This window comes from Euphorbia lathyris, chromosome 5 (genome assembly GCF_963576675.1).
Source record: "Euphorbia lathyris chromosome 5, ddEupLath1.1, whole genome shotgun sequence".
Taxonomy (NCBI): Eukaryota; Viridiplantae; Streptophyta; class Magnoliopsida; order Malpighiales; family Euphorbiaceae; genus Euphorbia; species Euphorbia lathyris.
Window position 1 is genome coordinate 25,004,962 of NC_088914.1, and position 15,933 is coordinate 25,020,894.

Consider the following 15,933-nt stretch of genomic DNA (forward strand, 5'->3'; position numbering starts at 1 on the left):
TTTACGTTTTTATAGTTTTTTGTTTTTATCAAGTTTTTACTATTTTAAAATAACTAAGAAAATAAACTTGAAGATAAGGATATCTTTGGACTTATAAACTAGTTATTTCAACATATCTCATTCTTTTTACAAAACATATAAATATATATTCTTAAAGAATAGTTATTCTATTCTCTCCTATTCTATTTCTAAAGAGTAACTATTCTATTCCGTGAACCAAACAGTACCTAGTAAATCTTACTGGTTAATCTATTGACGTTTCCTATTCAAAAAAAAAAAAAAAAAAACCCTTCATGGTATAATCCTTAAACATTAACGGGCCAATTCTAAGCCATGTTCACCTTCCTGTAGTTAGCCCATTGCCAGCCTCTCTTTCAGATACAGACCCAAATCCAAATTGGAATCTTTTGCAAAGCCTCGTCTCAGTTCTTCCCCTTCTCTCTCTTCTTCCCTCTGTGTTCGACTGTGAACAATGCAAGCGATTTCCAGGAGATTTGGGCACCAAGCTGTCAATCCGGCAGCTTCAATCGCGTCCTTCAAATCAATTTACCCGCTCTCTGATCACTGTTATTCTCCATTTCCTCTTCATTTTAGGGTTTCCCATTTTTACTTTTGCGTTATGTGTGTTTCCAATTTGGTGATCATTGTTATAGTTGTGACCTTTTGCAGATTATGGAGTTGATCATCCGCGATATGCATCTAATCTCGCTCCCAAAGGCATCGGCCATCTTGTCCGGAAGGGTACGGGTGGGAGATCTTCTGTTAGGTAAGTTCGGTTCTTCATTCTCCTTCCTCGTTTGATTGAATGGGCACATCTCTCTCTATCTCTCTTAAATGAAATTTGGGGAGAAAGAGAATGTATTCGTTCCACTGAAATCAAATTCTTATATTTCGTTCCGCTTACTGATTGAATTTCTTTCCCCTTGGGGCTTTGATAAATGTATATTATGGCTTTGCAAGTATGAAATTTCATCATGAATCGAAATGTGTAGTAAATATGAAATAGATATTACTTTCACTTTGTTTTGTCACAAAAAGTTAGAGCCTTCAAAAAACAATTACTATGTATAACGCATTTTTTATACATTGTTCTTTCTTTTCAGTGGCATCGTTGCTACAGTGTTTGGGGCTACAGGGTTCCTTGGCCGTTATGTTGTGCAACAACTTGGTAAGTTGAATGTTTCATGCTTTATTAGAATTTGCATGCCAGTATTTGGCATATTACTGACTGACGTTTCTATAGCATTTGTTTGTTATCCACAACTTGTTGCCCTTTCCTAAATTGCGATCGTGTGTAAGATGCATGCAGAAGTTATAATACTTATTTTTGCTGATACTGTATTCCAGCTAAAATGGGATCTCAAGTATTAGTTCCTTTCCGAGGTTCTGAGGATTCTCATCGCCATCTGAAATTAATGGGTGACTTGGGCCAGGTAGAGTGATTGTTTTTATTATTATTGGAATGTCTTACTGGGACTGCAGCATGTACATTTGCCCATTTATTTATTTTCTTAGGGTTGTATTTGTTTTCTTATAGTATAATGTATACATGTTTTACCCCTTTTCTTTCTCAGATTGTACCAATGAAATACAACCCAAGAGATGAAGATTCGATCAAGGCTGTTATGGCAAAAGCCAATGTTGTTATTAATCTTATTGGTAACATTCTTCACTTGTGACATATTTAAGTAAATTTACAGTATATATATGATAGAACTCTGTGAAATTTTCTATTGGCAGGAAGGGACTACGAGACAAGAAATTACAGCTTTGAGGAAGTGAATCATGGCATGGCTGAACAACTTGCCGTGGTAGGTTCCTACTGCACGTGGAGGCATGCTGGTCTTTTTTAATTATTACAGCATTAGCTCTGCTTCTCTTGAATGTGTAGTATGAGCAAATGCTAATATTGCACAATGAAAGAAAATCCATGTGCATATGCAAAGCATGCACAGTGCATATATTGAATGACTTGTGATGTGTTTTTTTTTGTTATTTATTTATTTTTGAATTATTATATTATGATATGATGCATTACCAGAATATTCAAATGGTGTTGGGCCAATCCATTGCTTTGTGTGTTTTGTGCTGTTTGATGAGTTATTGTATGTAGATTCTGCCTTTATATTTGTCATGAGAATTGTTGTACAATTTTATGCATGTTCAATGGATAGAACCATAAATAACTTATAGCTGGTTTTGCAATTTTTATTTAGTACAGCATCTTTCAATTCTATTCAGGCAATATTGTTTAGCTATGTTGCACGGAAACAGACACCGGGAAGCTTATTTCTAAAACATAACCTTCATAAAATAGCCTTCAAACTAAATGGACACGGACACGTAAGTGACGAAACGCAGAAACGCTACTATAGAGGAGTGTCCGTTTCACATAGATGTTTAGTACTCGGTTCCCATCACATCATTAAAGGACTGAGAGCAGTGTGCATGTCTCATGGACTGAAGTCATGGTGTTTGAAACTGAAATGTGTAAGTTGAGAAGGAAGTGTTCTTGAACACTGGATTTGGCTATCTATGACATTGCGTGCTGGGTGTTGAATTTTAGGCGTCCACAAAGTGAATTTGGCAGATTTTAGGCCATTAAGCCATTAATACTAATTTGTAAAGACTTGAGTGACGAGTGAGTGCATCCATAAGAAGGCGGCATTTGCATTTATTGGAAATAAAATTATGGAGCTCAACTGAGAAGGTTTTTTGTGTCCTTTGTGCAGCTGCAGATAATCAGATTTGGAAAATTGTATAAATCTACATTATGCGATGGAATATAGAAAAGTGAAAATTAATTATCTGCAGATGTTGCAGAATTATTAACCTTAACTAAGAAATATATCCATATTTGCTATGAGAATACATGCCAGGGAAATTGCTTAGCTGCTTCATTGGGTTAAAATAGTATATTCCTTATAGTATATATTACTTTTATATAAATATTTATATATTTCTGCATGATGATCATATAATGATGAATATAATCTCTTCTTGATACTTTTATTTAGTAGTAGTTGACAAATATAATTTTTTTTTTTTGAAGTAAGTTGACAAATATTTGGGGCAGACATTTTCGGATTGTGGATGCAGTGCATGTTTAAATGTTTAAGATTGATGTTCCATCACTTTGTGTGTTAGTATTGTCCTATTGCACACATTCCGATAAGAAATACTGAGGTTTAGTAAGCTTTATTGGTTGGACACCTTTTATGTAGACAAATTGATTCAGTATTTCATATTAGCACACATTTTGATGCATTTAAATGGGTTATCTTCTCAGATGAGCAGCAAGGCTCATAAACATGCATGTTGTCATTATAATTAGGAAGGTGAACGTATGATATAGACCTTACCTTTTGCAGATTGCAAAAGAACATGGGGGTATCATGAGATATATTCAAGTTTCATGCTTGGGTGCATCTTCTTCATCTCCATCAAGATTGCTCAGAGCTAAAGCTGCTGCAGAGGAAGCTGTCTTAAGAGAAATGCCTGAGGTAATATATAGCCCCCCTAAACCATTTTTCTTATTGCTTTGTGATTTTTGAGGCAAATTAAGCAATATTTGCGTGCAAATGAAAATTGGTACGGAAGATATAAGGACCAGATATAAAACTCTAACTATGCATTCTGCATTATGCCTTGGAGCAATCAAACGCATCGATTTTACTTGTTGTTACCTCAATATTATCTAGGTTAGCTATAGAAAAGACGAGAATATATGATAGGAGAGAGCTTCCTTCTTACCCTTCGTTGGAAGAAAGGGATAGTAAAAAAATGAAAAAGCAAGGAATTACAAAGAAAAACTATGCTGATGTATGAGATCTTCTACCTTTATGCAAAATATTGGACAGGAGGGTTTTTATTGTTTTGAAAGAAAAAATGGGTTTAATTTTTTTTTTTCATTCCATATTCTTTGTGTGATAAGGAAGCAACTTCCATTCTCTTTGCTTCCACTTTCTTCCTGCATAAGAGTGTAAGGGTGTTTATTTTGGAGTGTTAAGGGTTGACTCAATATTCTTAATCTTAAGTTTTGCCTGTCTTGATGCTTTGTGGACTGCTATTGATGATTTCCAAATGCACTTGCACTTGTTAGTCTACATTTATAATTGTGCACTGAAAATTTCCCTGTCATCTTATATTATCCTGCTTGCTATCACGTTTGTCCATTATCTGGACTTTATCATTACATTATCAACTGTTTTAGATATAGAACTTTAGAAAGGGTGGGGGAGCTTAGCAGTGTAGCAAGGACTTTGAGCTTTTCTTTTTGTGTTCTTTGTAGTTTGGGATGGGGATTGTTTCATTTTTTTTTTCTTGCCTTGTGCTGATCTGTAGTCTGATTTTCCCCTGAGGATTTTTGTGCTCCTATATTCTATGTTGTATTGTTTCATAGAAACATGCAAAGCCTTTTGGTGATGTAGGAAGTGACTCTATAAGATTTTATGCCTTCTCTATTCGATGACGTGCTTGAAAGATGTCATGTAAGTGTTTGTAATTCCTTGAAAATGCTAGAAAGGAGCATAACCAAAGTGCATGCACAAAAAATCCTTCAAGAATCTGAGGGCGTGTAACCATAGGCAGAGGAAAAAATTTCTGTGGTGATATCAAAGAAACACATTTCTGTTCCCTTTCGATTCCTGGGATTAAATTATCCTATATTAGTGGCTAATTTTCTAACACATACCAACTTATATAGGCCACAATCATGAGACCTGCTGTGATGATTGGTACAGAGGATCGGTTTTTGAATCGGTGGGCGTTTTTTGCAAAAAAATATTCATTTCTTCCGCTGATTGGAGGTGGAACTACCAAGTATGTTTTCATTATATCAATTGCTTGTGTTGAAAGAACTAATAAGTAAATCCCATTTCCTGACAGTGTCTTCTTTGCAGAATTCAACCTGTATTTGTTGTTGATGCGGCTGCTGCACTTATTGCAGCCTTGAAAGATAATGGAGCTAGCATGGGAAAAACTTATGAGCTTGGTGGGCCTGAAATATTTACTATGCGTGAATTGGTAAGTTAGGTTCCATTTTTTTCTTTATTGTTCTCCAATGCTGGATGGTATTACTGATGTCATTAGTACTGCAGGCAGAGATCATGTATAACACTATTCGTGAATGGCCACACTATGTCAATGTACCCTTCCCTATTGCAAAGGTAGATATTTTACTTCATTTTTTGGAAATTATTTGTGTTTTCATATAATTGTATATTGGAGAGTTCTTTTTTTCCCCCAAATAATTGAATCCTGTTAAAAATATGTTATCAACAATTCGTATAATCAGTCATTTGAACATGAGCATGTGGGCTTTATCATATGTGAATAGAACCTAATGCTTCTGTTCCGAATTTCATTATGGTGCTATGAAGTATTATGTTTGCATGTGACTTTTGTGCGGATCAGGTATTAGTCGGAATTTTAATGTTCATATTTCAGCCTAATTTAAATGTTTTAAATTTCTTCAGGCCTTTGCAACTCCTCGAGAAATCTTACTGAACAAGGTTCCATTTCCATTACCCAATCCCAACATTTTCAATCTGGATGAGATCCACACACTTACAACGGATACAATTGTTTCAGATAATGGTTAGTTAGTGCATTACATTAGCATATGAAGGAACCAGTATGTTGTTGTCTTATTGGCTTTATCTGAATCTACTCATATGTGATTTTGATTTATCATCTGGTTTTGCAGCTTTAACATTCCATGATCTTGGGCTTAAACCGCATAAGTTGCAGGGATACCCTATTGAGTTTCTTATTCAATTTCGCAAGGGTGGCCCAAATTATGGCTCTACTGTGAGTGAACGAGTATCTCCAGATTCTTTTCCATAAGATCCTTGGATCTTCCATTTCTAAAATTGTTTTTGGTCGAGTTCGTGTTTGGATTCTTGAGATGCAAAGGCAATGCCTTCATTTTATTGAGAGAACGGAACCTAGAAAGCAGGAGTATTGTTACTCTTGCCGATGATGGAAGGAATTATTTTCGTCTCATAACGTGCTTGATTAATGACAATTGCATCTTTACATGTTGTAGAGTTTTTGGGATTACTAATAAGTTCGTAGCCTTGGCAGCATAAGTCTAAGCAGTTTCCATGGGAAAATTTGGGAACAAATAATGATAATGCTGAAATAGTTATCATTTGTATGACTGAGGTTCACAAATTATGGAAGTCTTTGTAAGTATATGGAAAAAGAGGGAAATGTGGATTACTTCTTATCCATGGAGAGAAACTGTTGTTTTGTCTTTCATATAGCAGTTCTAACTTCTAAACTTGTAATAATGCGTTTCGCTAGTTCATCGTTCTGGTATAAAATAATTTAAGTAGTCTGGCATGGAGTTTTTAGTCATTGATTGGACAATCATAAAGGCAGTTGGGGCTTGTCTGGTCCGGTTGTTTATATCTACTCTACCCTTCTTTAGTTGTTTACGGTAGCTGGTAGAAGTTAATTGATTTTTTTACCCCGAAATAAATGTTAGACAGTTTTTGTCGATACTTCTATTCTAATGTTTAGAGTGAAAAAGCAAAAAAGGAAAGAACCAAAAAGATATTTAGTGCATGTTCGATTTTCCTTATAGCACCTTTCTAACCCTAGATAATCCAACGTATTTGGTTTGGATTGCTAAAGAACTGTTACTTCCTATTTCAGTCTGGGTGCTTTGTAGTGTCATATGGATTCTGATTGAGTCATTGTCAGATCCAGATTTATTAGAATTTTAGGGTGAAAATTCAATTATTTTAAAGTTTAGATTTATTTGTGATTGACTAAATTCATTTAAAGTTTAGATTTATTGGTGATCGACTCATTTAGCCAGGTTCATGTAAATACTATTTATTAAATAAGTTAAAACTAATAGCGGTGAACGTCATATTTGTTTGAATCACATGAGAAAGTAATTGGTTTGAATACATGGGGTGGAGTGAGTTTTTTTTTTTTTTTTTTGTCATTTTATATATATATTTTTTAAAAAGGTAAAAACTAGTAAGTACGTATTTAATTTGCTTATCAAATACTGTTGTGTAGCTATTTTCTTTAGTATCACTTGTCAAATTAGATTTGAATAGATTCTATATTTTGAGAGTGTAATTTAGTAAATGCAAGTCCATAGATCAATATTTTGATTTTCTTATCTTGTAGAAGTGTCAAAATGTGCTACAAGGCTTAACTGGATTTGAATGAACAAATGAATTTAGTTATTCACCATTAGATCTAGATTTATTAAATCTAAGCCTTAAAATGATTTAATCTCTATCATAAGATTTTATTTTAATAAATTTAGATCTAACGATGAATGACTAAATTCATTGAGTGATTCAGACTCCAAGTAAGTACTACTGTCGAAATTCTAAATGATAATTCTAAAGGAATCTATTAGTAATTAGAGGTAGAAAATAGATAGAAAGAGAAAATCTTATATTAAAAAAAACATAGAATGTTTTATAGAATTTTGGAAATAATGTTCGAAATTCTATTATGTTAATATTCATATTCTACATGATTATATAGGTAGAAAAAAATGGAATTCGTGTCAAATTAGTTGTATGAATTGTCAAGTGGATAGTAGATGGTTTCGGTAACTCTTGTCGTGGAGTTAGAATTTGACAGCCCTAGGATCTTGGAGATGAGTATATATACTAATTTACAAAAGCTAAAAACTTCATCAACACAAAAACAAAAAACAAACAATTGATTAGTTCTCAAGTCATTCGATTCTATCACATGACTTTTGCCTATAGCATAACTCAGAATGAATGCAACCATTCTCAACTTTCCTCTTTCAGAGATCCAATTACAAACCTATCCATCAACAACAAATCAAACATCTCATGGACCCGGAAAACGGGTTGGGCGCAGAATTGGGCGCGTTTGATCGCGTAACATTGAAAGGAAGAAATGTTGGTGCTGCAATGCCGATCCGCCATGGATCGACAACAGGTGAGCATAATAAAGAAGGGTGCTGCATTAACATCTATGTAAATAACAACATTCAAGGAGTAAACAATTCTCTCCTGATTGAGAGTGAAGTAAAGATGAGAGATCCTGGTGTTTTCATATTTTTGGAGCATTTTAACAGGAGGAACAAGGGCAAAAAATGGAGGAAATCAAAGATGAAATCAAAACTAGAAGAAAAAGAAAAAGAAAAAGAAGAAGATAGCTTACTCTCCAAGTTAGGGTTTCCTAGCATATTAATTGCATTTACAATTTTACTCCTCTTATTTATATCAATGTCATGATTTTATTTATTTTATTTTAATACATAATCACTGAAAAGATTTGTTTGTAGTTATTGAGAATATATATATCCTGATCATTTTATAATTCAATTGATATAAATTATAATACTGTTGTATCCAATTTAGTCTCACTTCAAATCAGTATACATATATAGATGCATAATCATTTTCAAGGTTGTGTTATTGGAATAACTTTAAAGCAAAATAATATTTTTCACCTTTGTATTTGGTCAAATTTGAATTCTGAACTTTGATTTCATGAGATTAAATGCATGAACTTCTAATGTATTGAATTGTCATGTTTGATTCAGAGAATTTTAATGGATGAAACTTTGTTTTTCGCTTAACACATCTATTTACTTTTTTAATTTTCTTAAACTTTTAAAATTTACAAAATGATCATCCATTCTTTTTTAATTGTATTTAATAACCCTCTTATCCGATTACATTCAGTAATTACATATTTTTGTTCAATTATTTTCAATAGTTTCAAAACTTTAATTCACCTGTAAACTTCCAAATGTTCCTAATTATTTATCCATTCATCATTTTTTTACACGTGATGAAACATGTCTCGTATTTTTTACCTCCAGCAAATTTTATTGAAAAATAGGGGTTATATTTAAGTTTTGGGCAAGAGGATAGCCTATATGTTAGGCTTAAAACCTCTGTTTGGGGTTAAAATTATAAATAATTACACAGTTGGTAATGGTTATGAAATTATTCAACAGAAGGGACTTTTTGTTCTGACCGTGGTTAATTTTTGTACCATTACGGCGAAAGGTATGCCGTAATGGTCACATATCACTTAGAGTTGTCACTATTACGGCGTACTTGTTGTCGTAATGGTGATTGCGCGAATATGTACCCATTCCGGCGATAGGTACGCCGGAATGGGTACAATATTCCTGCATTGTTTTGTATCCATTCCGAATACCTGACGCCAGAATGGGTACAAAACAAAACTGACCCATCACTGGGCAAATCAGCCTTGCGCATGGTAACCAAATGCGTCAGAATGGTTACGTTTCTCAACCATCATTGAGAAACAGCCCCTTAGCTGAAATTAATTTTCAACCATGACCAACCATAAAATTAAGTCCCATTTTTATCCCAAACAGAGGTTTAATCTCTATATGTTAAGCCTTAGTTTTTTTTTTTTCATAACATAGATATGGAGAATCACATTTCCATCAATTAAGAATGGCATAAATAGGAGTTAGTGGTTAGCCACTCAACATTAAGTCTCTGCCATTACCATCCCTACTAGGTTTGTTGAGTTGAGACATACACATGTGTCTTCGTGCCTGTAAATGGACTACTCTTCTTCTCATGGTTCTATACAGGCAGATGTGACCCCAATATTTTAGGGGCTATAGACTATGTCACATGCAAGGAAATGAGAAAAGTATCCTTTTTCATTTTTTGAAAAATAAATAAATCTGTTATATATAACTTTGATTATTATTTTCAATTTACTTTTCCATTTTATTATGCTTTACAGTTTCACGTCCATTCTAACTCTAATATAATTAGACTTCCTCATTAATATTTCGTTTACCTTCCGGAAATATCTCTTCTTTACGTTTAATCTATTATTTCTAGTCTAATTTTACGTTTAGAATACGATATGCATTTTTTTTAGTAAGATAGAGTAGCCTAAGGACTACAAAGGGCATAGTCTAGGGAAGGAGATGCCCATGACATCTTGGAGGAGGATTTCGTGAATTACATTGGGGGTTGATCAAGGATATGTAATCCCAACGGGAGATCATAAGCAAGGTTAGCCAAGCGGTCCACACTTTGGTGATGGTTCTAGAGCTCGGTTTTGGTCTGATGCGTGGGCGGGTGATTTAGGCCCATTGAAACTCCTTTCTACTGGCATCCTTGCAAACTCTTGCAAACTCTGATTTAAGTTTAAGGGTGAAGGATATGGTGGATAGTAATGGTAATTGGAAGTGGACCGAGTTTTCCCCTCTGCTACCTCATATTTGCACTCTTCAGATTGCCTCTATTGTGCCTCCGCGTGGTGATCGAATGGAAGACAATTGCTTCTGGATTGGAACCTCGAACGGCAGGTTCAGTGTTAGCTCAGCCTATGCTCTTCAGGAAGATTCACTTGACTTCACCATCTCTTCAGACTGGAGTTGGATTTGGAATTGGCTAGGGCCTCAACGGATAAGATGCTTTCTCTGGCTGGTTCGTAAAGGAAAACTGCTTACTAATGTTGAGAGATATCGCCGCCATCTCTCCCTAATTAGATCCTGCGCTATTTGTAACTTTGGCGATGAGAACTTGATCCATATCTTACGAGATTGCCCTAAAGCTCGAATGGTTTGGCTTCATCTCCTCAATCCTATCTTGTTTGATCCTTTCACCCAGTAAGAGGCAGACTCATGGCTCATGTCGAATTTAAAGTGTTCTTCGTAATGGTTGGGGTTAGAGTGGAGAGTCTTCTTTGGGATCGTCTGCTGGTTTCTTTGAAGGAATAAGAACTTGGAAATTTTTGAGCATAAATCGAAGACTTGGTTTGATCTCTCTCAGAGTATAAAAGCCTTTTGTAAAGAGGTCAAACAAACTAATAACTGTATGCTGGGAGGCATCCAGAACCAGTACCTTCCCAAGGCTGAACAACTAATCTCGTGGAAAAGACCGAGACACCAATGGGTCAAACTTAATGTGGATGGGGCCTTTAAAGGCCACTCTCTCTATGCTTCTACGGGTGGTTTGATCCGAGATCACAATGGTAGGTGGATCACATGCTTTGTCAAAAATATTGGATCTTGTTCAATCACTAAGGCCGAGCTTTGGGGAATTTACGAATGTCTCTCACTTGCTTGGTCTAAGTGTCTAAGATTTGTGGAGGTGGAATCTGATAGCCAAACTGCGATCAGCCTTGTGGAAGGAGAGGATCTCAGTCCAAATGAGTTTTGTAACTTAATTGACGTCATTAAAGAGCTGCTGAACCGAGATTGGATGGTCCACACGTACCGTGAATACGATATGCATTTTGATTTCAAATAAATCTTCATTTTTTTAAACTTAATTTTGCAATTAAAAGTTTTCCTACTATTATTTTATTGGGTTTTATTAAATTTCAATTATTAGTTGTAATGGACACGTGTTGAATGCCTTTATGAGATTGCTATATTTATTCACCATTTTTAAAAAAAAAATTAGAACTCCCTTTTTAAATTATAGTACTTTGGTATAAGAATTATTAATTATGCAACTATTGGCAGGACCGTCACTCGGTATGAGTAGGAGGTACGCTTGTCTAGAGTCCAAGGGATAGAGGGATCTAAAAATAATAATTTTTCAAAAAAATAAAAAAAAAAACAAAAATTAAATCTTAAAAGATTCAATGGTTACGAAAATAGTCTAAGGCTAAACAAATCGCATTACACAGGGAAGGGCCCAAAAAATAAATTTTCTATAAAAAAAATAGAGAAATTAAAATCTCAAAAAGATGCAATGATAATAAATATAATTTCTCGGCCTAAACAATCACAACGCACTAATTTATGACTACGTTTTCTTATAATAATTTTTCGCATATTGATGTAAATGATTTTTTTTTTCAGAATTGAAAGTGTTAAATGATTTTGCCAAAATTATTGACATTAGCATTTGAAATTTTTGAATTTTTTGGAGCAACTTATTGTTATCCAAATATTTCAACTGCTTTTCGAATTCTCCTAACTAAGCTAATGTCATTGTATTTGTTGAAATAATTTTTTTAAAGTTAAAATTATTGAAAAACTATTGGAGATCATCGACATCACAAAAAATGTTAAATGATTTAACAATTTTATGTATTGAAAGAAGTATGTTAGAGAATATTGATGTGAATGTTAAATGATTTAACAATTTTATGTATTGAGAGAAGTATGTTAGAGCATATTGATGTGGACACTATTTTTAGTCATTCTGCATCAAGAAATGTTCGTTAATAATGTTTTGTATGAGCAATTGAATATTTAATACGAAATAAAATATCTTTTTATAGAAAAATAAATATTTTTATTAGATCTTTTTATTAAGAGTAATAAAAAATATATCAAATTTTAAGTACTTTTTATTTTACATAATGGATTTTTTTACTTTATTTTTTTAATTTTGTACTTATTTATTAGGGTCATAATTTGCTATTTCGCTCCTAGACCTCTGATATCGACTCTAACTGTTTGACTAACAATACCACGCGCTAAGCTAAGCTTCATTGAATTCTTGAAATTTTGAGATCACATGGTTCTTTTAGTGTCACTTTGAATGTCTCTACAAGTTTTGTTTTTATCCCTTTTTATTTGGATGATTTGAAAGCTAACACTAGTTTAGTTTCTAATATTTTTAATTCTGATTTCTAAGTAGTTTAGTTTTCTCCCAATGCTCATTATTATTATTATTATTATTATTATTATTATTATTATTATTATTATTATTATATATAAATGCAATATTTAAATTAGTCAAATAGAAAAATAAAATCCATATAGCGATTCGTGACCTCATTGGGATCTCTATAGGGCGGAGACATGGAAATAATTTTCCCCAATTCATATCTATGAGACATGATTGAGAATTCCTCAAATTATTTAGGGATGGGGAGTCATTCCTCAACCAATCATCGTTCCGTCTACAAACTTATCTCTAATAACCATACAACCGATTTTATACTTTACTCAATTTTAAATGAGAGTGTTCCCTTCAAGTAAGGGTTAGAGTTTTCCTTTTTTGCATCGATTCACAATCGATTCCTTCGTTTATCTTTGCGACTGCTCATGATGGATGCACAATTGCAGAACCTATCACTAGTATGGGTTAGAATTTTCGGATGTAGGGGAGGAGCAACGCATTAACGCAATCGACATCTGCCTTATTGGTACATTAGTGACTGACTGACCATTCAATTTTAATATCTTCAAAAGTCGAATGGCTAATATTTGGAGATCGAGACACAGACTAATTGTCTCTGATTTTAGGAATCGTTTGATTCTTTTCCGATTCTACCATCAGCATGATCTTTCAGTGGGTGATTGATGGGAGTCCCTGGACTTTTGATAATAACTTGCTTGCATTTGAAGCAATCAAGTCTGGTGAGGACTCTTGCTCCGTCCCGTTGCATCAGGTGAATTTTTAGATTTACTTGAATGGTCTTACTGCCACTCTCCTCACCGAAACAGTTTGTCAGGCGCTAGAAATATTTATTAGAAATTTCTTTGCTTTTGATCCTAAATGGTCCTTGGATATGGCTTATGTTCACATCCGTGTTTGCATTGATATCCGTCAGCCACTGAAATCGGAGAAGAAGGTTAGGAAGGCAGGCAAACATTGGTTTGTTTGTAAGTTTCAGTATGAGAAGCTTCCAACGTTTTGCTTTATTTGCAGGCTCATTGGTCATATTGATCAGCATTGTGATAAATTCTTTGAACAACCTTTAGAGTCAATCGTCAGAAGCTGGGACGCCTCTATCCAGGTGGCTAATCGATGTTCGACTGTGTTCGGAGGTGAGAAGTGGCTGCGAGAGTAGTCAGCTGAAGGTGGGTTGCGGTCTGAAAGAGGAGAGCAGGTTCCTTCGGGTCCAAGCAATCTGATTTTCCTACACGTTAACTTGGGTTCCATGTCTAGTGTCGAAGTGCAGGCTGTTTTTAAGGGGACCGTCAACGATGACAAGGGATTAATGGTTGTTGATGAGAGGAAGTGAAGAAGAGAAAATGTTATTGGTGAGTCAACTGAGGGAGAAAACATAGGCGGGAAGCTGGGGAAGTCAAGTTCTGACCCTATTCCTGATGATTCTAGCCCCATGGAGTCTGATCCAAAAAATGGAGAATTGGCAGACCCGAAAGGGAGGGTCTGCCCAACCATATGAAGGTGTTGAGTTGGAACTACCGAGGCTAGGAAGTGCTAGGACATTTCCTGTACTATGTGAGCTGGTTCGAGCTCACAAACATGTCGTTATTTTATTATTTGAAACTCTTGTCTGCAAGTCTAGGATTGACTTTCTAAAAAACAAATTTCGGTTCGAAGGGTGCTACACCATGGACTGTGTTGATCATAGTGGGGGTGTTTGTGTGTTTTGGAAGAAAGCTCAATAATGTTCACTAATCTCCATCTCAGTTAATCACATTCATATTGAGGTTTCTGATCCACTTAATGGTAACTAGATGTTGACTGGCTTTTATGGTTGCCCAAAAAGGAGTAGGAGAAAGTCTTCATAGGATATCATTCGCTCGATCGCGGCTGCGTCTCCATTATCGTGGGATATTATATGAGATTTTAATGATCTATTATTAGCTGCTGATAAGAAGGGTATTCATCCACACCCGGAATGGTGTTATAAGGGATTTAGAGAAGCTATCTTGGATGACATGCTCTTTGCGCTTCTGCTAGAGGGGTATCAGTATACTTGGATTAGACACTGTGGCAAGCCGAATGAAGTTTAAGAGAAATTAGATAGAGTCTTTGTTTCAGACAATCAGCTTGATGTTTTCCCTACTAGATCCTCGATTAATACCATTGCTCCATTGTCTGATCATAGCCTGGTAATTCTTCAAACAGATGTGCCTATTATTGAAACACTTTTTCCACAAGATTTTGATTTGACAAAATCATCCATGATTAAGAGGCAATTAAATTTAAATGCTTTGATTTAATTGTACTAATGTGTTTGTTCAATATTGAGTGCAAAAATATATATATAAAGTAAAGACAGGACAAAAGTCAGCACAAGCAAAGCTGAGTAGAACGGAACTCAGCATGACAGAATGGAAGCTGAGTGGAGTAGAACTCAGAAGCAAAACGAAGCTAACTAAATTTGAAGACTTCTTAAGAAACGTTTAAACAGAACGGAGCTAACCAAGAAGGAACTCAACTTAGAAGTTGAACATCCGAAGATAACGAATAAAGCTGAGTGACAGTCAGGACAGCATGAAGGATCTGTTCACTACAAGACAAAGTCTGCCAATCCTCTGCACCAATAATTGGAACCTCGAAGACACACAAAAGACTAATTCCAAGAAACATGGGACATTGGATTATTGGTAAAAGACAACTGGCGCAAAAAGACAAGTCTGGTGCAATAAGACAAAACCTGACGCCTGAAGAAAACAGAGGAAGGGAATGACGGAACAGACTGAAGCTGACCAGAATTTGTCCCCCAAAAGAGCCGTTTTGGTGTTAACGGTAACAACAATTCAAACGATCCAAATCTGCAGTTTTCCTTCTATAAAAGGACAATGAAGAACTTTGGATAATCACTGAAGCATCAAGAGAAAAATACAAAGAGAGAAAATCTTGAAAGCACTCAAATACAAAAAGATCTTACACCAACTTTTCTATTCTCTGTGTAAATGCTAGATTGATTATTTTGTAATCATCTAAAGTGTTCTTTAGTTGAAAAAGAACAAGTCTGTGATCAATAGGAATATTGAGAGTGTTAAGCTGAGTGCTTGGTTGTAAGCATTCAGTGGTAGAGAAATCTAGGTGCTGGGTTGTAGCACTTAGTAGGAGTTGAGTAGACGAATAGAGGAAGGTACTCTTGCATATTCAACTACCTTGTAATTGGTTTGTGCTCTACCGTTAAAGAGCTCAGTATTGGATTCAAAAAGCCCGGAGGACTCTGGGGACTGGACGTAGACAGAGAGGCCAAACCGGGATAAGTGATACTGAGTAATTTCTAAACTCT

General features: G+C 34.9%; 2 protein-coding genes across 2 annotated transcripts; both read left to right on the forward strand.

Moving 5' to 3' along the window:
• Window positions 1-389: 389 nt before the first annotated feature.
• On the forward strand, window positions 390-6,343 carry LOC136229938 (NADH dehydrogenase [ubiquinone] 1 alpha subcomplex subunit 9, mitochondrial). The gene is made up of 12 exons (XM_066018798.1): window positions 390-566; window positions 670-766; window positions 1,104-1,168; window positions 1,348-1,433; window positions 1,575-1,659; window positions 1,741-1,811; window positions 3,372-3,503; window positions 4,706-4,821; window positions 4,902-5,025; window positions 5,100-5,168; window positions 5,478-5,598; window positions 5,708-6,343. Exons 1-12 carry the CDS (start codon window positions 473-475, stop codon window positions 5,845-5,847), a joined length of 1,200 nt encoding a protein of 399 aa, XP_065874870.1. The 5' UTR covers window positions 390-472; the 3' UTR covers window positions 5,848-6,343.
• Window positions 6,344-7,580: 1,237 nt separating this feature from the next.
• Window positions 7,581-13,953, forward strand: LOC136229723 (uncharacterized). Its single transcript, XM_066018628.1, is given in 5 exon segments — window positions 7,581-8,074; window positions 8,122-8,242; window positions 13,279-13,377; window positions 13,691-13,789; window positions 13,891-13,953. Coding segments are annotated over 5 exon segments (690 nt in total). The 5' UTR covers window positions 7,581-7,766.
• Window positions 13,954-15,933: the final 1,980 nt, after the last annotated feature.

Bases quoted from the DNA above. Each gene is read 5' to 3' on its own strand.
- LOC136229938 (XM_066018798.1), top strand. From the start codon at position 473: ATGCAAGCGATTTCCAGGAGATTTGGGCACCAAGCTGTCAATCCGGCA. The intron at 1,812-3,371 runs GTAGGTTCCTAC...TACCTTTTGCAG, and splicing joins TGGCTGAACAACTTGCCGTG to ATTGCAAAAGAACATGGGGG. The intron at 5,026-5,099 runs GTAAGTTAGGTT...TTAGTACTGCAG, and splicing joins TATTTACTATGCGTGAATTG to GCAGAGATCATGTATAACAC.